At 38.7% G+C, this 23,293-nt stretch overlaps 2 protein-coding genes across 2 annotated transcripts; one reads left to right on the top strand and one right to left on the bottom strand.

Moving 5' to 3' along the window:
* The first annotated feature begins 681 nt into the window (after positions 1-681).
* On the top strand, positions 682-3,355 carry bet1 (Bet1 golgi vesicular membrane trafficking protein). Its single transcript, XM_004547922.2, has 4 exons — positions 682-847; positions 1,006-1,112; positions 1,286-1,342; positions 2,607-3,355. The coding sequence occupies exons 1-4, from the start codon at positions 829-831 to the stop codon at positions 2,760-2,762; spliced, it is 339 nt and encodes a 112-aa protein (XP_004547979.1). The 5' UTR covers positions 682-828; the 3' UTR covers positions 2,763-3,355.
* Positions 3,356-3,412: 57 nt separating this feature from the next.
* zgc:85777 lies at positions 3,413-22,521 on the bottom strand. The gene is made up of 9 exons (XM_004547921.3): positions 22,280-22,521; positions 13,402-13,522; positions 8,332-8,461; positions 7,401-7,507; positions 7,107-7,274; positions 6,738-6,911; positions 6,176-6,337; positions 4,604-4,754; positions 3,413-3,783 (listed from the first exon to the last, which is right to left on the bottom strand). The coding sequence occupies exons 1-9, from the start codon at positions 22,481-22,483 to the stop codon at positions 3,693-3,695; spliced, it is 1,308 nt and encodes a 435-aa protein (XP_004547978.1). The 5' UTR covers positions 22,484-22,521; the 3' UTR covers positions 3,413-3,692.
* Positions 22,522-23,293: the final 772 nt, after the last annotated feature.

The raw sequence follows: 23,293 nt of genomic DNA, 5'->3' as shown, positions 1-23,293 counted from the left end.
AATGGAAACAGTTTAGATGGGTGTTGTTTTATGCAGAGGTTTTACTGGTCTGGCCCACGTGAGATCAAACTGGGCTGTATGGTATGGCCCATGACATAAAGTAAGTTTGACAACCCCACTGTGGACACACTGTAGGGTACACAGACAAATTAACATCAGACTATTTTTGTGTGGGCCTTTCAAGTTGTATTTTACTAACACCATGTATAGTATAAAGGTCAGACCTCTATGACATATTTTGTATTTTTCCAATGTTTTCTTATAAGATTGAGTGTCACTCTAACAATTACACTACATTTACTACATTTATATTCCATTTCAACTGCCAACTAACAGTGATTTGCAACACTGTACATAAAAGAAATGTATAGAAAAAAACATCACAAACATATAAATATTATTAAACAACATGTTATTTTTCCTGAGTATTTATTTGTCACACCTTGAAAAGTTAAGGTAGATTTTGAAAGTTGCATAAATTAATCTAAATTAATTATTATTGTAATGTATTGAAACTGAATGGATATTCAGTATGACAGTAACAGGGTTGCACAAGGCATACATACATTACATAATGAGCAATTTATATATATATTTTTGAAACTGATTTAATAGTAATTATATTTGAAGCTCATATACAAGCTCACATACGGTTTTCCTTTTTACTCGTTTTTCTCCATTTGTCCTCGTCGGCCGCCGTAGGGTGTCGTGGCGTTTGTGTTGTGAGCAGACGTGCTACAGTTACCGGATCAATCAGAAGTCGAACTTCCTTCTTATTTTGTCTTTTAACATAAACCATTGGACAGTGTTAGCTTCGGTCGGGTCAAAATGAGGCGCGCCGGACTGGGTAAGAAACAAACAATTAAACCAAAGCTTCTCTTTTCTCATACGTAGCATTTGTTGCTAACTAAAGCTAGCTTATGTTAACAAATGTTTGTTGTTTGGTACTCTGAGTACTCTGTTGTTCATGAACGCTTCATTAATGCTTAATGTATTTTAATACAGGTGAAGGAGGCTCTGGGAACTATGTGGCTAGTGGATATAGTGTATACGAGGAAGAAAATGAACACCTACAGGAGGGACTCAGGGCTAAAGTCAACGCTTTAAAAAGTGTAAGTAACTGCTGATTACGAGCGTTTTGTTATGTTTAACAGTCAGTAAATATTGCAGCAAAGAGTTTAATATAAATGACTCAACGGTTTCTGTATGTACTCAAAATGTAACCTAATTTCTTCAATTACTGTGTTTTACAAGTCACGTAATCATAATGAATTGATTTTTACAGCTCTCCATTGACATTGGCACAGAAGTCAAATACCAGAACACAATGCTGGACGATATGGTGAGTTTTACTTTGGAGTACGCTGGACCACTTGCTGCTACAGCAAAAAATAAATAAAAAAGAAGCAACATTTAGTGTTGTCTGAGGTTGGTAGGGAGCTATTTTTTTCTGCTTTATGTGTTGTTTTATGTTGTCAAATCAAATCAAATCACTTTTATTATCACATCACATGTGCAGGTACATTGGTACAGCACATGTGAGTGAAATTCTTGTGTGCGAGCTTCACAAGCAACAGAGTTGTGCAAAATACAATAATGTAAACAAGCAAAATACAAGAATGGCTACATCTGAAACTAATAAATATATGTACAATATATAATAGTATATGTATTCCTGGATGTGTATACTAAATATTTTTCTGTGTGTGTGTGTGTGTACACATATTTTACAAATTAAATAGAGTAAACAATAAATAAAATATATAAAAATATACAAAGTTGAGACATGTGCAAAAATGTGGCATTACTGTACAGTATGGAGTGCATAATGTTAAAGTTCCAGTAGTGAAGGTGAGGTGTCTATGACGTGTTCAGCAGTCTGATGGCCTGGTGGAAGAAGCTGTCTCTCAGTCTGCTGGTACGGGACCGGATGCTGCAGAACCTCCTTCCTGATGGAAGTAGTCTGAACAGTTTATGGCTGGGGTGACTGGAGTCCTTGATGATCCTCCCCGCTTTCCTCAGGCAGCGCTTCCTGTAGATGTCTTGGAGGGAGGGAAGCTCACCTCCAATTATCTGTTCAGAGCACCGCACTACTCGGTTTGACTTATTGGTCAGAAGTCACTAAGAAACCCCTCAAAACTAAAGAATTTGAGTAAATGATTCAGATACCATCACTGTAAACTTCAGAAATGTCTCCTAGCACTTGGATATTGTTCTCCGCTGGACTTCTGTAATCATGTAGTCAGGGTGGCTGTAGCTCAGGAGGTGGAGCAGGTCATCTACTAATCAGAAGGTTGGTGGCTTGATCCCTGGCTCCCCCTGGTCAGCATGCCAAATATCCTTGGACAAGATATTAACCCTAAGTTAATGCATCATTCTGACCCATCCATTGGAGTATGAATGTTTGTGAATGTTGGTTTGTAAGCACTTGAAATCATAGAAGAAAGTGCTTGTGTGAATGGGTGGATTTCGCATATTGTGTTAGATGGCAGAAAATGTCGATAACAAATCGACTAACCCTACCTGGCGTTGAATACTCAAGAGTAGAAAGGTGCTATATAAGAATCAGTCTATTTACCACTTTTCTTCTCTGCATCTCACTTTAGGACACAGACTTTGACTCCACGGGCGGCCTGCTTGGTGCCACCATCGGCAGAGTCAAGAAGCTGTCCCGGGGCAGTCAGACCAAACTGCTGTGCTACATGCTGCTCTTCTGCTTTTTCGTCTTCTTTGTCCTGTACTGGTTTATCAGGTTGAGGTGATAGGAGGATCTTATTGGACTTTGCTCTTCCAGTTTGTGCTTCAATGACACATCTGAACCAGACCAGGATAATAAAGAGAAAAGGCAGGGATGTGGTTTTTTTTTTTTGTTTTTTTTAAAGTCATTACACTTTAATATGTGCCACAGTGTCAGGCTTTCAAACAATGACTCGAGAAAAAGTGTAGAAAGGCCTACCAATGCTTTTTAAAGGAGTACTAAAAAGTATAAGTGGTTTAGGACAATGTCTGAGAAAATCAATAATCACAGGAAATGTAGTGCATACTGTATGCATAGATGAAGCAGACAATATCAGTATTTACGGTGTTTATACTTAATATCTGACCAGTTAACCTGGATTGAGAAGAGCATGATTTATGACTGTAGACGATACGGCAGTGTCGAGAACTGTAATCCTCAGCAATCAGCTGAGTTCAACTTGAACAAGTTATAGAATGATCTGCATAATCTAGTGTATGCGCTAGATTATGACATTCTATTGTCATAAGACGACCACACGTGCGACAGTAGTGTACGTCATTGTTTCATCTTTATTGTAAAAATATTAATGTAAATAAACAAATTTTATGCTCTGGATTAGCTGGTGTAACTTCATGCTGTTGGATGTGCTGAAATGTCTTCAGTGCGAAAATCTCAAACATAAAACAATTTTTATTAAAGAACATTATTTTTCTTAATTCTAAACAATAATTACATAAGTAACAAATTACATACAACCAAAACTGCATTGTTGCACGTGTGTACAGACAAGGAAGGGGGGGGGGGGCTTCATTATTCTGTGTGATTGACCGTATGAGGATGTCTTTATGACCACATACAGTATTGTTAAAAAGGCAAAATCTCCTCATCTGAGTAAGTGATCAAAGTGCACAAATCAGAAGTGATTTTCCCACTGGGGTTAGCGTTGATTACATCACTTGCCAGGTAGTGTGTCCATGTACTTGCAGATGATTCCCAGCATTACCTCATCAGCTCCTGCACCAATTGACATTAACCTGGAATCCCTGCAGAGAAGGAAAATTTCTTGTTTGTTTTTTTCTGTCACAATTACAAACAGGAAGCTGCATGTAAGTCATTTAAATGACCCAAAGTTCAGTCACTTTTGGTTACACAATCCGGTTGCATTATTTGCCCTGTCACTAGATGTCAGCATCGTGCAAAACAAAGACTTAGGAATCTGAAACTAAGTGTTACTTGATTAAGCACTAAATAACTGAACGGGGCCTCAGAAGTTTTCAAACATTCCGTAAAAGTTGCTTCTGTTCATCTGGTTGTAGCGTTTTCAGTGGGAGAAATGTTTCGTGACTCATTCAAGGGACTTCTTCAGTCTCCGCTGACTGCAGGTTTCCCCGACCTTATAAACAGAACATTTGCATAATGATTTAATATCATTTTTGGGATGTCCTTACCTGGATGATTGAGCATGCATCGAGAATTTTCAAGCATTATTAATAAAGTGAAGCCAATCATGTTTGCAATTTTAACATTAATTATTAAGAAATCACATTAAATCATAAATGATATACATTAACTATTATATTTAAACAATAAACAATAATATACATTAATCAGAAGGCTTAATTAAAGACCTGCAACAAAACTGAATGCTGGTGCCATAGAAATAATATATCCTAACAAAGTGCATACAGTAGCTGCTGAGTCATGGGTTTGGGTTAGATATAATATTTTTTTTCTGTTTTGCAGAGAGTAGTAACTTGTGGCTACCTGGTTACGTTGCATTTTTATCATTTTCAGATATGACAATAAGGAAATCCAGATTAGTTACGTTAGAGTGAGCGTGTCTCATGCCTCATTTCATCTTACCTGTAAAATCGGCTGACTAGCACATCACTGGTGTAGCCCATCCCTCCCCAGTACTGGAGACAGCTGTCGCCCACTTCTCTGGCAAGGCGTCCCCCCTTTAATTTGGCCATGGATGCCAGCTTGGTGACATCGTTGCCTTTAATATACAGCGCTGCAGAGGGAAAACAAAGGATAGCCATGAGCCGGGAAGAGTGTAAAAAATGTCCAGGTGGACAGAATGAAAAGAGGAAAACAGACAATAAAACAAATGTGTTTCAGTTTCAGATGCGTCTGGCTCTGATTCAATGTTTTGCCCCATTCAGGCCTTTTCCCAGTGCAACTGATCAGTGCCTCTATTGTAGGAACCCTCTAGAGGAACATGTGTGAGTCGCATGATTTCTCCTGTTTCAGCGTCTAAAAAAAAAGGATTTGTGTGTCTGTGTGTGCGCTTAAACACCTGCACCAAACAGTCGCAGGGAGCTCTGCTTTCTGGGCAAGCAAATTTTGACTTGAACTGTTCCCAGTCTGATGAATTCACCCAAAGCTACTGGCCACTGAGGGGGTTTTAAACTGAGAGACAAATCACAAGAGCTTGGACAGCGACCCCACGGATGCAGACATGCATTCGTATTATAAAGATGGCCATGTGAAGCACTTGGACTGCATTCTGGCAGAGCTGGGCACGTGCCAGAATGCAGCCACTGCTGTCCACTAAGCTTCATGCACTCTCAACCTGCTATTATACAAACACAATTCCAAAAAAAGTTGAGAAACTTTTTTGGAATTGGGTTTGTCTGGTTCGTTCCAAGGCGGAGGCACAAATCTCTCGGGGGGTTGCATCACAAAGGACATCCGGGGTAAAAACCTGCCAAATCAAGTATGTGGAGCTCTGGGTTCTGTGGTGAGCCCTTGTAGGGAGCAGATGAAAGTAGCTTTCTTTCATAAAAAAAAGATGGCAGGATCTGACTGTGACATCACGTACTTGTCTTTCAGAAATGCATAAAGAAACATTTAAAAAAATCAGTTAAGAAAATACAAAACAGAAAATACTACTTAGCATATTAAAATTGGAAATAAGCACGTTAATAAACAGAATGCAAAATTAAGCTAAAACGCAAATGAATAGGAAAACGTCACATCATATCTGTGCTTACATTTATTAAAATCTTTAATAATACTGTGATACCTTTAATGGTATATTATTATATATCATATCGTTTAAGCACTTCTATAGAAAATGCCATTAATCATATTCTTTCCTGCTGGTAAGCTGATCATTTTCCAGTGGACATCCATGGGGATTCACTCACTCTTGGAGTTGGCTGCTTGAAGCCAAACATAATAAAGCTCCTTTGCACAGTACTTTATGCTTTCAGAGTGCAGTTTCTAAAATAAAATAATAATAAAATGTCATTGTGGTACACTAGTCCAAGGTTTTCTTATTAGTAATGCAAACATACAGCTATCACATTTCCTGTGTCTTCCATATATCCTACTGCTCTGAACTTAGGACTAATTAAAAGTCACCCAGGTGCCTACATTACTGAGCTAATATTAGCATGTAGCTTTATGTTGTCTATTAAGTGAAACTACCTGTAGCACGGTAGAGGAGAGAGCGGAGCAGCTCGACCTCTGTCTGCAGCTCAGCCAACCTGAAGTGAACTGCCTGGTGATGAAGGACGGGATGCTTGAAGATCTTCCTCTGCCGTGTGTACTGGATGGTCTCCTGAATGACGTTGTCCATAGTGGTCAAGACTGGAGGTGACACGGGATTATTTTTAACACCTCCGCTAAAATGTGTTATCTACCTTTGCTGAAGACACTCTGGTTTGGATCAACCAAGCCAGACAGGCTAACATGAGCATCAGATCCAGTAAAAACAGCACAAATAGTTTCTTACGCATTCTGCCCAAGGCAACATTGATTCAAATCAAAAGCAAACAACTGCTTTACAAATTACTAGAACTATGTGTCCTGAGCTCCTCATTTATCTGAAAACTAAACGTGAAACTGAAATAGAGCATAAACTGCGCAAACTTCCAGTAAAATCCGTAGGAGGCTGATGTGGGGGAGAATGGGTGAAAGTAAACTTTAGATGACATCATATCCTTGGAGTAATAAGTAAGATAAGCTTCACTGAGTAAAGTCCACTTACTATTGGCCACTGCCCAAAGCCTCTCTTCCTGGAACTGAAGCATCTGATAGGTAAAGCCCATGCCTTCTTGGCCGATAACATTCTTACAGGGCACGTGAACGTCATCGAAAAACACTTCGGCTGTGTCAGATGACCACATACCCAGTTTATCAATCTTTCGGGCGATGTGCACTCCTACGGTGGAACAGACAGGAAACAGAAAGAACGTCAACATGCAATACAATATAATAAGTTGTTTTAGGGCGCAAAATTAAACAATCTATGTGCTTTCCAAAAACAGGCGCAATCGTGAACTTGGAAATGAATCACAGATAGTGGATTTCTGCAGAAAATGTCTTTTGCCAACTAAAACAAATCGACTAACCCTACCTGGCAAGTTCATGGGTAGACATATGAGTGATTTGTTCTTATGTGGGGGCCCGTCACTGGTGTTGGCGAGGAGACACATCCAGTCAGCCTGGGTACCGTTGGTGGTCCACATCTTTCCCCCATTGATCACATACTCATCACCTTTCCTCACTGCCTTGGTCTTGATACCTGAAAAGTGGTTGAGTGTTCAGAAAACTGGGGTTTAAATGGAAACCTCAGATTAAAAGACTAGACATGAACCCTTAGTGGAAATTAAAGATACTGGAGAAGAAGAAGATATAATATTAAACGCACTCGAAACATCAGAGCCAGCTCCAACCTCACTCACTCCAAGGCAGGCCACTTTGTCCCCACTGATGGAGGGAAGGAGGAACTCCTTCTTAAGCTCGTCCGAACCAAACCTGCAAACACAAACACACAATGACTATGTGACGCCGTCTCTTTGTTTTTCCATCTGTTGTTTTATTTTCTACCAGTATTTTTAGGACAGTGTCAAATGAGAGTTTCGTCAAACTCGTGTAACTGTGGCAGATCGTGTGCTTTAAAAAAAAACACTGCCATGTTTGAGGCAATTACAGCTCCAGTGGGAGTGAGCTCACACGGTATCACTCCCACTCATCTGCAGCTCTTTTATACTACTTAAACCTCATCGCAGGCGAGAGTAGATCCTCTAATTAAGCTCCCAAGACTCTGACTGTCTGTTTCACTGAATTTTTGTCTTGTGTCACCAAGAGTTAAAGTAAAGGGATATCACGTAACAAGCCAAGGTCCTGTATGCTTGGTAACAGTTTGCTTCACACCAAATGGGCAAAACAAAGTATTACCAAGCATATTAATTAACATACAGCTTAGGGAGTGTAACTCTGATCAATGGCTGCTCACTAGAGGTATTTACTAGTTTAATAATAGTAAAAATATAAGAAAACTGTTTTACATGTTACATAAAAGAAGGAACGATTGACTAAAAGAAATCAAAAAAAATAATGCCGTTCACACAGTTCATGTACTTTTCCATAAATCTAAGTGTTTTCTATCTTTGATCTAAAGATTATTGACAAAAAGTTACTACGATATTATCCACAGTTTTGACAGGAGTTTTATTTTCTCTGTTCCCGTGTGACCATCCTCCCCACTGCAGGGAATTAGTTACAAAAGCAAGCAAAGCACCAACGTTCGTTGTAAGAATGGATTCAGAGAATGTGACGCTAGGTTTGCAGGCTTGTACCTGGCCAGTGCCGGAGTCGTCATGTCAGTTTGTACCCCGATGGCCATGGGGATTCCTCCACAGCGGATGTTGCCCAGCTCCTCTGCCACTGCTGCACTGAAGCTGAAGTCGAGGCCCAAGCCTCCATACTCTGCACAAGACAAAACACATTTAACGCTTCAGCGCATTGTGTGTATTCATGAGTATCACTATTTTAGTCATTTAAACTTAAGAAAAACAAATGTGGATCCTTACTGCGAAGCACAAAGAGGCAGAAAGAATGGCTTACAAATCCTTTCCTGTGTCACTTCCATCTATCCTCTATCTCTAAAATCACCACGCTCACACATGCACGCGCAATATACGCCGGTATACATACATAACATTGTGATCTGTTGGCACTGGAGCATGCACTCAGATTAATTAAAGGGTGTTATGATTAACGGTGTTATCTGTAATTATGTGTAAAAAGCACTGCTGGGGGATCAGTAGCTCATGTGTTCTACTACCATCTCTAATCAGATCTTGATCTCTTCAACAACCCATTTGCAAAAAAGAAGTAAAGAAACCAAAAACTGATGTCTATTTTCTTCCATTGTGGCAGTGGGGATACTTCCAAAGAGCAAAGGTCTGTAATCGAGCTGAATGCTGTATAATAAACGTGTTTAAAACACACATTTATGTCAGTTGTCCTCACCAAGACCCATCCCTTATCTTTATTTTGCCTTTTATCCTCAATTAAAATGAAGCACCTGGTGTTATATTACATATTTAATGCGAAAGGACCAATTTCTATCTGTTACTCATGGAAGCAGGAAGCTGATGTACCCGCATTTATAATGAATTTTCTCTCAGCTTGGTTTGGCAAACAAATCCTGTCAAAAGAAAAAACACAATGAAGATAAACTGTCATTCTGCAGTACAAAAATATATATAAATAATTAAAAAAATCCCTCAATTATCATGCTGGTCAAGCAGATTTAACCTGACAGTTATTCGTTTAGGACAAATGTCCTGATGATAATGACCAGACAGTCAAATGTAAGAAGACTAAGCATTCGTGAATGTTCGATGCTGTTTTCTCATTACTAAATACAGCACAGCAGCCGCTGAATGATGGATACCAGCACTGACTGACAATGAATAATTATGAGTGAATTTACCACACAGAGGCTGGCAACTCAAGAAAAGTGGTTTCATATCACCTGCCAGACTAGTTGGGGAATAATGGAAAGCGCAGTCTGTCAGAACGTCGAAGACGGACAGCGAATAACAGAAAGAGTCAAATAAATTGGGACAGAGAAAAGGGAAAATATATAGGGACAAGCAAACAAGGGAGTGGGGGAGCCAAAAATAAGAGGAAACAGGTGCAGCTGTGCAGAGATAAGTCCCTGAGCCCTGGAAACCCTGCAGCGGTTAATGTGAACGAAGGGAAGCACCGAGGTTTATCCCACTTTAAACAAAACAGCAGGCTGTCTGGTTGAACAAGCAAGCAGAAGAAAAACAAAGCAAAATCCTGTCACAAATGTCAAACCCATACACATATGTCTGCTCAGGGAAGCAGATGTTCCTCGCTATAGGCTCCCATAGGGTGGAGCGCCACGTGAAGGAGAAACACAAGGATGAAGAATCTGGGGATTGAAGGTGCAGCACAGAGACACTGCAGCGATGATGGGTGTAACACACTGTTATTTCTTTTATTTCTCTGAACTTAATATTGATATGAGGAACCCGATAATAAAACAGGTCACTTGTCCCTGGATAGGAAAGATGAATCACCATCATAAGCCCTTCTGCAATACTGTCCTGTAATAACTATTACAATGGACACAGGTGCCACTGTGCTGCTTTGTCGAGTCGCGAACGCGTGCATCATTATCGTCCTCATTACAGTGTCACGTCATATTAAAACCACTATGCTAATGTTTCTGGACAGAAAAACCTTCTGTAAGGTATTCATCAAAGTATAGGCGAAGAGAAAAAGTGAGAGAAAAGTAACACCCTGGACATACGAGTCTCACCGAAAGGTTACTCCTTTCAAATCCTGCACGAAAAACACTCAGTGGAAGGGGAAAACGCGCGGGCTGCCAGGTTCTATCTGTCAGGCAGGACACAAGGCCATTTCCACTGTACGGTCAGCAGATACCTCTCTGTCAGGGAAAAGGAAAATAGTCAGTGAGCCAAGGGTCATCCTCTTCTTCTTCCTCAACGTGGCTGCCTTGGGAAAACTTTTGTTCTCGTGTTTTGAAAGGTTAAAATGTCTTTCCTTGTGCAGGGAGAAAGAGCAGAAAGTAAGTCTTCTGACTGCACACGGGGGGATTTTCTTTATGGCTTTTATTGATTCCTATTTTTAAAAAAACTGAGAATATGAGATTCAAGCCCTGCCTTAGATCTATTTAGTCAACAGTGTGTAATGCTTCTTAAATGTTAAGCTACCACTGTCACTACTGCATTTAAATAATATTCTTTAATTCCTATTTTAGGCTTCCTGTTAGAGTGATTTGACATTTTCCTGCACAGCCCTTTAAAACCTACAGTTTGTAATGTCAACACCAACTGCGGAAAACTAACGAAAATGGTGTCACAACATTTCAACAGTTCATGCAAATCTTTTAGTGACTGCTTTATATTTACTACGCATAAGATACCTTTCAGTTGTTTGCTGTGCAGAGTTTTGTTCCCGTGCATTGAGGAACAAGCTGCCCGATCGCAACACACTTTCACATTTTTACTACAAATATATGTTTTTGCAATGACTGACTCTTTGCTATGTACTTCTGAAGAGTTGTATTGCACTGTATTTAGCTTAAGCGCTTTTCTCATCAAGGGCAAACACGTCTCTCTTTCACTTGATGAATAACATCTAAATTAAACAGACTCCTAAATCCCTTTTTCCCATTCCTGTAATCCAAGCGTCAGAATCAATTAACACAATACAGAACTGTGTGAGAGTCTGCTTCATTAGTCGGCAGTGCGGTACACATAAACAGCTTATTGTAGTTTTTCTGACAGCATGCATTTTCACAGAGTGGAATCGTTGATCTTTTTTCCGTTATTATTAAAAGATATTCAGCAAGATGAATGAGTAAAGGTGTAAAATGCATTGTTTGTGCAGAAAACAGATGTCAGCCATGTTTCCTGGGGGATTTTAAAGAGATGCACACTCCACAGACTGAAAACAATTATATGATACGTCATGATGTCTGTGCAAATGAGGAGCTAATACCCCTTACATGACACAAAAGCAGAAAATCACTGCGTTGTGGTGACAGTGTGCGTAGTTAAGCATGCTTTTTCAGTTTTAATCATTTCTGAATTTAATTAACTCTCTGCAGCACCTCGAGGAGTCATGAAGCAGTCACTGTGGTAAGACAAACTGGGCAGGAGTATCCTTTTCTCTTTATTGCAGGAGAAAGCAATATTGATGTTAGCACCACTCCAACTATATGCTGCACAGCAAGAATACATTTTCGACCATGCCAGTTTGATGCCCTTAACAACTGTCATTTAATGACTGTTGCTGACGCTGTAGTTTCAAATGGCATCTCTTAAGCATGTTTCTTGCACCATACGTGATTGCAGTTAATCTACAACCTGATCATACAGTGTGTCTTCTCACTGCGAGGATTCTCCGCTCTAATCTTGTCAACTAATGCTTAATGCTTGTGTAGTCAGCACATTTTAATTCCCTCACCCTCCCTTCTCTCTGACCTACAGGCTTGTGGTGCAAACGTCTCACTGTCCAACAATGTTGCTCACATGCTTTTCTTCTATTCGCCGTCAAATGTCAGAAAACGAACGAGATCTCGAATATGCCAAAAAAGACCAGACGTGGCTAATTAATTTAGAGAAACTGACCTTATACTGTGGGAGTAATGCAATACACTAGACATAAAACATCTGCTTTTGATTATCAAACACTTCCCATAAGTCTCGCTTCATATTCATAATGGATTACACATAGAACCGCACACATTTCGTGGTCCTGTACTGTAAATTTCTCACTGCCTCCCACCATCTCAGCGACGACCCAGCTGGATATACATCTGGAAAAAAGGATAGTCAGTTTCAGACAGCTGTAGTGGGATGCTGCTGTGACACCAGCACCCATCATCACAGTGGGAACGTTTGTAAGCCCGACTCATAATGAATGGCTGTCAGAAGCAGAGAAAAGCAAACGGACCATGAATTCAGCTGTGAAAGAGATGTGCTGCATGTTTGCTGAAGCAGAAATGGTCAAAATGGGCAGACGGCGGAGGATTCCTCGGTTTGGAGTGCGCTGTGGGATAATGTTAGCTATGTTACAAATTCATCATGGGGTTTTTGCAATGGCAAGATAAACAGCTTGACCAAGCAGCATTTATCATGTAGACTGAGGCCTGGATGATTAATCAGTCTTCACGTCTGCATGGATTACCAACGGGAAAGAGCAAGAAATATAAATGGACAAAAGTCTGCGTCGCGACATGCCCTCTAATACTGCCAAAGTCATTCTTGTGTAATAAATACACATATTGCAAACATAAGCCGAGCACCGATTGCCTTTATACTTTTAAGGTCAATATAAAGAAAATAGGAAGCAAGTAAAAACCACGCCAGTTTGTTTTTTTTAGCACTTTGCGTGCTTAGAGAAAGTCATTCTTTCATCTTTTTATTATTATTCATTTCCTAAAAATACCCTCGTGTGTAAGACACAACAAAAAAGCAAAATGCTGCACTAAATTTGGCACCTTCGTGCGACGGCTATTATAGCTTAGATCTCGCCGTAGAAAACAAGCTTTCTCCAAAATAAAGGCTTCTGAGGCTTTTGATGAAACAAAGCCTTTCCTTATCCCTCTCCTCCTAACAATGCATGAACCCCACCAGATAATTAAACTCGTCGTTTATCAAAATCACAGGTGTTGGAACCCATCCCAGAATACACTGCAAGTCTCTAAGAGATCTAACAACAATGCAGATGGTTTCATTTCACTCATGTGCCATTCCATGCCAAACCTCACAAAAAACACGAGTGAGGACTGGACACTATCCTAGAAACTGATATTAGAAGGGTTTACTGCATTACCCGAAAGATAATATTAGGTGTCTTACCAACTGGTTTGTTGACTCCTAGAAATCCTGCATTTCCTAAGATCTTGAAGAGCTTGTGGGCTGGAAACTTCCCTTCTGCTTCCCATTGATCGACGTAAGGGTTGATCTCCTGGTCGATGAGCTATGGCACAAACACCACAGAAGAGAGGTATGATGTTGTATCTGTACTTCTACTTTACGGTGCACATGAAATCTTTATATCTGTTTCTTTGAATTTTAAGCATTTGTTTTGTTTTGCATTCATTTCTTCCTTGTTGTTGTAACCATCATGTGATTCTAACAACAGCTGACAGCCCTGCTCTTTTGTCTCCTGTGTCATAAGACCTAAAGGACATGAGAGTGGGAAAGCACTTAAAATGATTTTTATATATAGTCGGCTTCCTGCTGTGTAGTGCACATATATTCTAAAATCTACGTAACCTACTTCAAGCAGACAGAAACAGAAGGTATCACATATCAATGAATAGAAAAAGTATTATATGGTTGGCCCACAATCATGATGAATATGGCGACAGCATGAAAGGCATGCTATTCTCAACATGTATATGCTATCAGTGCACGCTTGCGTTTTGAGGGCTTATGCTGAGCACTTTTGTACTGATGCAGCTGGAAGCTAATATTGTGCAGATCTTTAGTATGCACTGAATGCCAATATTTTAATGACTCAGTGTTCTCCCCCATCATTTTGTTCTTGGCACTGCAGGAAAAACCTCCAAAGTAATATTTAGATCAGCATGCAAAACTAAATCTCAGTGCTGAAACCCATACCAATGGCATTCTTTTTGGGTTAGCAGCCACTCCATGTACTCAGCCACAAAGCCCGGGATACAGCTGCCTCAAAATGAAGGATGACTGTGGCATGTTTTATGATTCTAGAGTGGAACGAAAAAGCTGTAAAGCTTGCATCTGTGGTCAAGGGACAACTTTCATAATCTAAGAGGTAAAATGATGACTTGTTGAGGTACATGCTAACATATCATATATATACATACATACACACACACAAAAGTGAGCCTAGCTTCATGCTATTTTTTTAAACTAAACTTAACTAAATAATGATTTATATGCGAAGAACAAATGTTTTGTGGTCATCTTGAAACTCAAATTTACATAATATCCATCAACACTGAGAGCAGCTTTTGCTTTTGTCTCCTGAATCCAAATGAAAGCTGCAGTGTCCTCTAACAGTGTTTTCTGAGTCATCAAAGTGTCTGTAGTGAGTATAGACCAGGTTGCACCCTAGTTTTTCAAGCAGACTGTGAAATCATTGAACTCTGGTGCCATGATTCATTTCAAGCACCTGGAAGTGGTCCCCAGATGGTGAAGCACCAATGAACTCAAATACTTCCCAGAGAATAGCTACATCCATAGTGTGGGTTACAGTTCATCTGGTACCATGTTTGTCAGTTTCTAAAACAATTCTCCCTCACACAGCAGGTCTAACAGAACATCAACATCTTCTGCAAAATAACCTCAGCATCAAGTGCTGCCAGGCAAGCGAATCAATTAACACGTAAACACAGAAAATAAAAACTTATGTGGTGTAACTGTACCCGTCCATTTTTTAATGTTTCTAAAAATCCACTGAGGCATCTTCACTTGCTATTTGTTAATAAGCTTTCTTTAATGGGCCATGTTTTCAACAGAGCCATGACTATTTGCTCCTTCACTGTTTCTCTGCTATGTACTGTATGGTGGAAAAAGCCAATAAAAAGTAATGATTAAAAAAAAAGACATATTAGGTAGAAATGGGAATAATTAGATTCAAGTCTCGGCCAATAAAACTGAGCTCTGAGAAGTCAAAACTATTGGATTATTTCTTTGTGTTTCTTTGATTAAATGTTCAGTATTAAAGCGTTCAGAAGTTGTTGTTTTTTTCAGGATTGGAAAAAGTCACGCACACGGTCATTCTCAGCTGCCAAAACACCCAAACCCAAACCTGCCAACTACTGAACAAGCCAAAAGCAACATTCTGGGTGAGAAATAAAGAAAACACGACCATCATCATTTCACCGTACAGAACAGAAAACAGACGATACCTTTGACACTGATACAGTGCGCATACCTGGGCTGTACTCTTTTAAAAAAGGCTCACTTACAGAACTTTTCAACACAAGAACCAACATTTAAAAAAAGGAAGCACTAGTTCTTTTTAACGTTCAGAACCTGCGGAGGGAAAGGGAGTGTCCATTTGTCGCTGGAAAGGGAAACATAAATGTCATCTGGGAGCAACCCAATTCTTACGAAGGTTATTGTGTAGTCCCTTTGCAACATAACAGAAGAATTTCACATCACTGACCTGACATGTAGTTAGGTCAGGTCACAAACATTGCAACAAAAAGTCTTACTAAATGTCCAATTTGGAGAAAAAGTCTTGAAAGAGTCTAAAGTCAATGGAAGTTTTAAAAAAAAACGAGGTGAAGGTGCATGAAAATCCCTGACTCATTATTAAATGGGAACAAAAATAATAATAACAGATGACTCATTCTTGCTTTTGACCTTCTGAAGGGGTATTTTTTCTTCTTGCGCCTTGACATACATCATAATTGAATGTCATACAATTGGGGCTGCCACAAACGATTTTTTTGATAGTCGACTAGTCACCAATTATTTTTGCGATTAGTCGACTAATCAGATCATGCATCCATTGGACATAAAACGTATAGATTATTGCACCAGCATGCATCTGCTCTTATATAACCATCATTAGCTTACAGCTTGAAGTGTTTAAGGTATGTGCTAACTAAAAATAAAGACAAGATGATAGTTTATTAAATTTTAATGACATCTGCAGATTGTTTCGGTGAAGTTTAATAAACTCAGCCGTCTGCTCCTTGCTATCTAAAATATAACGGGACACCGGAGTATATTCTCGAGCATCTCACACTTCTGATAATCAGCTGTCTGCTTGACGTTTATTCAGCTGTGTAAAAAATATAACTTTAATCTCAGCCAAACCGATTTACTCAGGTACAAATAAAATACTAAAAAAAAGCCAAACAATAACATTTTTAAGTTATCTAAGTGACTTATATATCATGTTTAACCTGAGTAGCGAAAGATGGCGGTGGGTTGAAAACATTTGCCGGGAGTCCGGTCTTCTCACGGGCTCTAGTGAGCCTTGCCCCCGGCTAGCTATCGAGCTAGTGGGTAACAGACGTCTCCGAAAACGTCAGAGCTCTTTTGAAAATATGTGGCTTGATAAACTGAGCAGATATTTGAGGTTTACACAGCTACATTCTCGCCTGAAAATATGCTAAACTTTATTTTGTGACCCAGAAAGAATAATAAGAGTAATATTAAAACAACTATCTGCCGCCATTGTTGACAACTGCGCTGGGCCGCGCTATGAATTCTGGGACACAGCTTCTTCTTCTTCGGGGTTTAACGGCAGCTGGCATCCTTGTACATGCAGTGCTGCCATCTTCTGTTTCAGTCCGTTATTACACTCTTAAATACTACTACTTATCCCTGTGTCTTTTGGGATCTTACAAAGCTTCAAACGACGCGTCAACTACTAAAACAGTCGTCGACGATTTTAATAGTCGACTAATCGTGACTAGTCGACTAATCGTGGCAGCCCTACATACAATGCAGCCCATATCAAAAAAATCATTGTATTTTCATAATACTGTTATTGTTGATCATAATGAATTCAAAACTTATCAATACATCCGGCAAATTACTTTGATTAAGTGTGACAAACCTTGAAGCCTATGAGCAATCTGTCTATCTTTCTGCTGCTTAATTAATATTCAGAGTGCAAAATGTAAAATTATCCTCTATGCAAAACATCAAATATATTAATAACAGACTACGTATCACGGGCTTTTAAGGTAACTGTAAGTAAACATTTTTCTTCAACCAGCTGTATCAGCTAATTATAATGCCATTTCTATCCTTCATTTTTTTCAAATGCTTATTATTATTATTAGAAGACATTGAATATATGTTCATTGCTATGCAGATGACACTCTATATTTGACTCTATATGAAGCCAGATGACACAAATCAAATCCAAATTCCAAATTCAGACAAAAAAGGGTTTTTATAATGGGTCCTAAAGACATCCTAAACATGGTGACTAACCTGATACTAACTCTCGATGACATCACCTTGGCCTCCAGTAGAACTTTAAGAAATTAGTCATTTTTTCACCAGGATATGTCTGTCAGAGCACATGTTAAACAAATATGAAGGACTTGCCTTCTTTTATTAGATCACAGAGACCATATTTCTCCCATACTGACATTCTCATTGGCTCCCTGTTAAATCCAGAATTCAATTTAAAATCTTTCTCCTTACATACAAGGTCTTGAATAAACAGGCCCTATATTAGTGTGCCTTTTGTCCCATCTCTCTCCCAGTAGGTCTCAACAGACACTGCCCCTCCCTGAGCCTGCCAGGGTTTCTTCCTGTTAAAAGGGTGTTTTTCCTCCACACTTTTGCCATGATCTTGCTTATAGTAGGCTGTCTGATTGTTTGTGTTTCTGTTTAATATTGTATTAATATTACCTTACAATATAAAGTACCACGTAGATAGGAAATAAATGTAAAAATTGACCAATTTTACAAGACAAAAATAGAAAATAAAAAAGCCTTACTTCTTACATAAAACAATAAAAGACATTACAGGCCAATCACCTTCATTGTTGTTGTGTAATATCTCAGAAATATTTGTATTTGTTGACCTGTCAGAAATTCCCGTCTGACAGGTCAATGTGAGTAGTCTCTTCCTATAATTTTTTGCTAATTTTATCTGTTAAAGCACTTGAACTTCCAGGCACTGAAGATGTAGTCATTCTAATTCTGAAAACTAATTTCCCGGCAAGATTCTAAGATGTAAACGAACCCACTCGTATTAAATTAGTTGTGGAAACATTGGCGTTGTGAGCGTCTAACCTTCAGCAGTAACAAAAGGATTTCCTAAAACCCCGTTTGACACCTCTAAACAAAGACAGTACGGCTCTTTTAATAAACTGCTCCCCCTTGAGTTCCCTTTCCAGCACTTCCAACTTATTGTCCTGTATTTCCTTTTAATTTTTATAAACCCTTCCCAGTTTTCCCAGTACTATTTTATTTTTGACCTTCTGGCATCCTTAAAAGGTTTAGTCAGACAATAAACTTCCTTCTATTTACTACAACAGCTTTGCCTTAAATTAAGCTCTTATTGTTATTTTTTCAGACTTTGTTGCCAATGTCACTATAGTAATAGAAATTCTAAATGAGTCAGACTAATTACTAATGGTTCCTATCATTTTTTTTAATACCATCATTTGGAGCTACTAATATTTAGGCCCTTAAAAACCCAAAGCTTTGAATGCCAGGAAGCACAAACTGTAACAAAGGGACAAAAAACCCAGAAATCTCTGATAAGGAAGGCCAATACATAATTGTATTGGCATCAAAATGAATCCAAGACACCCGAGGCCCTTTAAATTATCTCAGTTAAAATGTAAAACCCTCACTTAATGTGTCTTTACAACCTACCCTTGCTTAAGCAAAGAGCAAAACAGTCCATCTCACCTTCTCTGCCTGGCCTTTTAGACAAACTTAGCAAATAGAAACAAACTAAATCAAATCAACAATCCAAAGTTCAGGTCTTCTGTACAAGAGAATATTTCAGGGGCTTGTCACTGAAAATATAAAACTGGACTCACAAACAGATTCTCCCCCATCACACAGCTGTGACTGTTAGTTTTCAACAACCTCAATAATAATTCTGAAAATGCCAGTGTTGGGTTTATCTAGGCACAAACCCCGCTGGAACACGAGACCAACTAACTGCACAACAAAACAAGGCAAGACAGAGCTCTTTGTCTTTGTGGCTCGCGAGGTTAGTCAGTCAAAGTTGAGGAAAAGATTCCTTCACCTGAACTCAACCAACTTCAACTGATTCCTTTGGCTACTAGGGGTGGGGGAAAAAATCGATACTATGTAGTATCGTGATATTTTGTTTGCTAATAATGTATCGATACAGGGACAGCAGAAATCAATATTTTGTTACAAAAAAGGTTTTTGTGCTCAGAGCATGTTGATCCTTTTTCTGAGCAAGAATCCTGACATTCCTTCACTGTCCAAATGTGTTTAACTTGTTTTTTGGCAGCAATAAACATGACGGTTTACTTCTTTTAATTTAAGACATGTTTTATTTTAATTAAGTTTAAAACTTTTTTATTTAATGTAAAATTATATTTTGTTTTAATTTACTTTCAAATTCTTCAGTTGCTGAAGGGGCTGCATAGTTTTCATATTGCATAGTTCAGAATAGCTATAATTGTACCAGATGGTTGCATTCAGTTAAATTGGGACTAAACTGTAATACAAACCGTTCAGTTTGTCAACAATAAAACTGACTGAAATGAGAGAAAGACTGAGTGTGAGACTTTGATATTAGATAAAATGAATATTGATAAAGTTTACCTTTATGTACAGAATCTGAATATCGCAAAATATTTTAAAAAATTGCAATAATATCGCATCGTGCGTTAAGTATTGTGATAATATCGTATCGTGGGATGTATGGTGATTCCCACCTCTATTGGCTACATCACTTTTTATTGTCAGCAAGCAATCATTCTTGAATATGCAATTACAAATACTTTCTTAAGTATTCTTAAGCAACATCACTGTCTGTATTGTGTGTGTGTGTGTGTGTGTGTGTGTGTGTGTGTGTGTGTGTGTGTGTTTCCAGCCATACATAGACATACGAATTTCAATGAACTTAAACTGTATGCAGAAGTAAGCGTCTTGCTAAACTATAAGACATGACCTGCAACAGGTCATGTCTCAAAGACATATTTAAAGGTGTGAACTCTCGAACTTTTAAGAAAATGGAACAGTGTGGTTTCAAAAGCTATAATGGAACTATAACGTCGAGACTGCTTCCGCTCATCTCATGGTACACAAGTGCACACAGACTCTTATCAGACCTAATAAGGATAGGATACTTTATCAGCATACAAATGATTAAATAAGCATAAATGACAATCTTAAATGATTAATTCTGACAGCCAGCCTCTATAGCCAGAGGAAGAACACCAGCTCTGGCTCCTAGATAAGTGATACGCACTATTTGATTCCCAGCCAACTATTTATTTGATACAAACAAAAATGTGGTCTGTTTAGGCTAAAGTACATTGGCCTGATTACCTGTTTAATGTGAAGGCCATGACCCACTCATTACTCCAATCACCATCAGTATTTATCTAGACACAAAAATAAACCACCAACAAACCAACTGATATCAGGCATTTGGGGACTTGTCCCCTCAAACAATGGTTTCATTGTGACCCCAAATGTGACTTAAGTCAGAGCACAGTCATAACTGTCCTTCAAAGAGGGCTAATGGTGAAAAACATAGACTTCACCTCTAATATCCTATATAAATAACTTTTAAATGTGCTCTTACTACTTTATTGTTTTATATTTATCAATGTGCACACGAGCACGCCACACCACAGCTTCTGATTATTCATTTAACAAATAAACATGCACATCAACCCATACGGAAAAGAAATAGTAAAAACTTATATGTGATTACTCATGAAAGTGGCCACTTTCATGAGTAAATCATATAAGGCTTACATGATTTACTCATGAAAGTGGCCACTTTCGCATTACTTTCATACATTGTTTTAGTAAGTATCCAAAACATACAAGTTTCATTATATAATTTTTCAAGGGATCTTATATCTGTTTTCACTCTTATATGCTTTTCATACAAGTTTCACACAAGACAGATACAAACTTTATAAGATTTATATATATCTTTTCCATATGGGAAAACCTTCCGTTTCCTTAAACAGCTCCTTGAATATAACAAATCTGAACGGACACATATAAACATGCTGTGCATGTTGGCGAGAGCATGGCTGACATTAATTAGCAGGATGTGGGAGTGCACGGTAGGTCATGAATCCATACAAGCTGGTGTTGTGCCAAAAAGTAATTTACTGTATATGCCAAAAGTCTTCTGCAAGTATTTAAACTATGGAAAATGAGTTGTTGGCCTATAATTTGTCAAACATGTCGTTTGTGAATGATATCAAGTCAATTTGTGCAACAATGAACAACTTCTGGTCACAAGGTAGAAGCTGCAATCATTTTTTTAGCAAAGAGACTTTCATATATCCTTTGCTTATCCAGGTAAAAGCACTCACTGAGATTAAAAATGTTTTTTTCAAGAGAGATCGACCAAGAGGGCAGCAGAAATTGCAAAAAGTACAACATAACATTTCTATAAAGATATTTCAAGTGGCCAAAAAGGACTGTATTGCTTGCACTAGAACACTAAGTAGGTACATTAACGCGGTCTCTTGCAAAAGAACGTGGCTTATTGCAAAAACAGTTATTTCTTTATAACACATATAACCTATTAGTAGTTCCTGTTAACTACAACCTATTTACCAACATGAGCAAAGATATTAGACATTAAAAAAAACACATGGAAACACCGGAAATCACCTTTTGACACAACCCCGGCGGCTGTGTTCGTCACTGTAAACAGAGTAGCCTTAGCCAACCTGGCGTTCTGTCTTGTTCTTCTTCTGTCCTTCAAAACATGCATTATTTGCGGACACATAAAATAACACTACTTTTCAAATGTAGCGGTAACAAGCACTAAAAAGCTGGACCTAAACACTGGCGCCTGATTCCTTTGTGTGGGCATGAAGAGCAGACAGGAGACGTCAACGCAGCTTAGCGGAGGAGCAAGCTAGCACTGACCTCTCACCTACTTTTACTTTACTGCCCCCCGCGCTCATTTTAGGGTCATGTTAGGGAGAATAACACTGCTGTTGCAACTGTCTCTTCGCTAAAAACATGCTGTGTTTTCGTTGTTGTCTCAAAACTTCCTGGTGTTAGCAGTCCTGCATACCTTTCTGAGGGACTCCTTTAATGCAAAGTGCTCTTGTGTGTAGATTAAGTGGTCGGCCGCAGTCTCTGGGGCACTGGACTTTACTTGTTTAGATGACACTTTCTCAGTCAACGAGCGGGCACCAACACCCAGTGAAGTTAATTTGTAAAAATGACGGCTTCTGACCAGCACGTTTAAACGCAGGGCTCCTTCGCGCAGCGCCATCTCTGTTGACAACAATATGTACGTGTGTGCGCATGCGCTGGTAGGAAGTTCTCACTGGGTCAAATATTAACCCAGTGGGAAAGTAAAATATTAGCAGAGCTTGACTTCCCACCATTATTGGGGGGAAATTTTGTCATAAAATATATCGTAAATTGGGTACCCTGGTGTGTAAATAATTACTCTATCACCAGCAAGCATTGAAAGTAGCCATGTAAGTTATCTAACGTTGTTACATTGTTACTATCATCAATGTAATAGCAAGATTTACTATCGCTTTTGGCTGTGGGTTTTGTTTTTAAAGTATTTTGAGCCCAAATGCAATTGATTTTTATTTTCATTATGGATTAATTTTACTAATAATTATGCTGTCTGACAGAAAGCGTGTTAAAGCATGTTGCAGAATAGGAAAGAAATGAAACATATTATGATACTCATTTTATATCCTGGAGGGCTTTATAGCAGAAATAATCTGCAAATTGAAAGCGGCTTTGGAGAAAGTCCTATTTTCCACAGGATTGGTTTTAGATAGACACAACATTTTCTTTTTCTATCAGTGCTGCATCTAGTCTGCTGTGTTCAGTTCAAGTACTTGTATTAATAAAGCCTTAAAACTTTTTGGAGTCTGCCTGAAACTACAGAAAGAAGATTTAAAATAAATTCAATCTACAATGAAATGAGCAAAAAAATAAAAATAAGGAGAAGACTCGCAAACCCGTCGTACTTTAAGGAATAAAATCTCAAATTTGATGTTCACCATCATTATTGGAACAAAATAGCAATGATCACATAAAGGCTTGGAGAGAAAAAAAA

This window comes from Maylandia zebra, linkage group LG22, assembly GCF_041146795.1.
Source record: "Maylandia zebra isolate NMK-2024a linkage group LG22, Mzebra_GT3a, whole genome shotgun sequence".
Lineage (NCBI taxonomy): Eukaryota > Metazoa > Chordata > Actinopteri > Cichliformes > Cichlidae > Maylandia > Maylandia zebra.
The sequence above is the reverse complement of the archived record's forward strand: the minus strand, read 5'-3'. Positions and strand labels throughout refer to the sequence as shown.

Coding starts and splice junctions, on each gene's coding strand:
- bet1 (XM_004547922.2), top strand. Junction 1,113..1,285: donor AAGTCAACGCTTTAAAAAGT/GTAAGTAACTGC, acceptor TGATTTTTACAG/CTCTCCATTGACATTGGCAC. Junction 1,343..2,606: donor ACACAATGCTGGACGATATG/GTGAGTTTTACT, acceptor ATCTCACTTTAG/GACACAGACTTTGACTCCAC.
- zgc:85777 (XM_004547921.3), bottom strand. CDS start 22,483: ATGGCGCTGCGCGAAGGAGCCCTGCGTTTAAACGTGCTGGTCAGAAGC. Junction 8,462..13,401: donor AGGAGTCAACAAACCAGTTG/GTAAGACACCTA, acceptor TGTCTTGTGCAG/AGTATGGAGGCTTGGGCCTC. Junction 6,338..6,737: donor GCTTTGGGCAGTGGCCAATA/GTAAGTGGACTT, acceptor TGTCACCTCCAG/TCTTGACCACTATGGACAAC.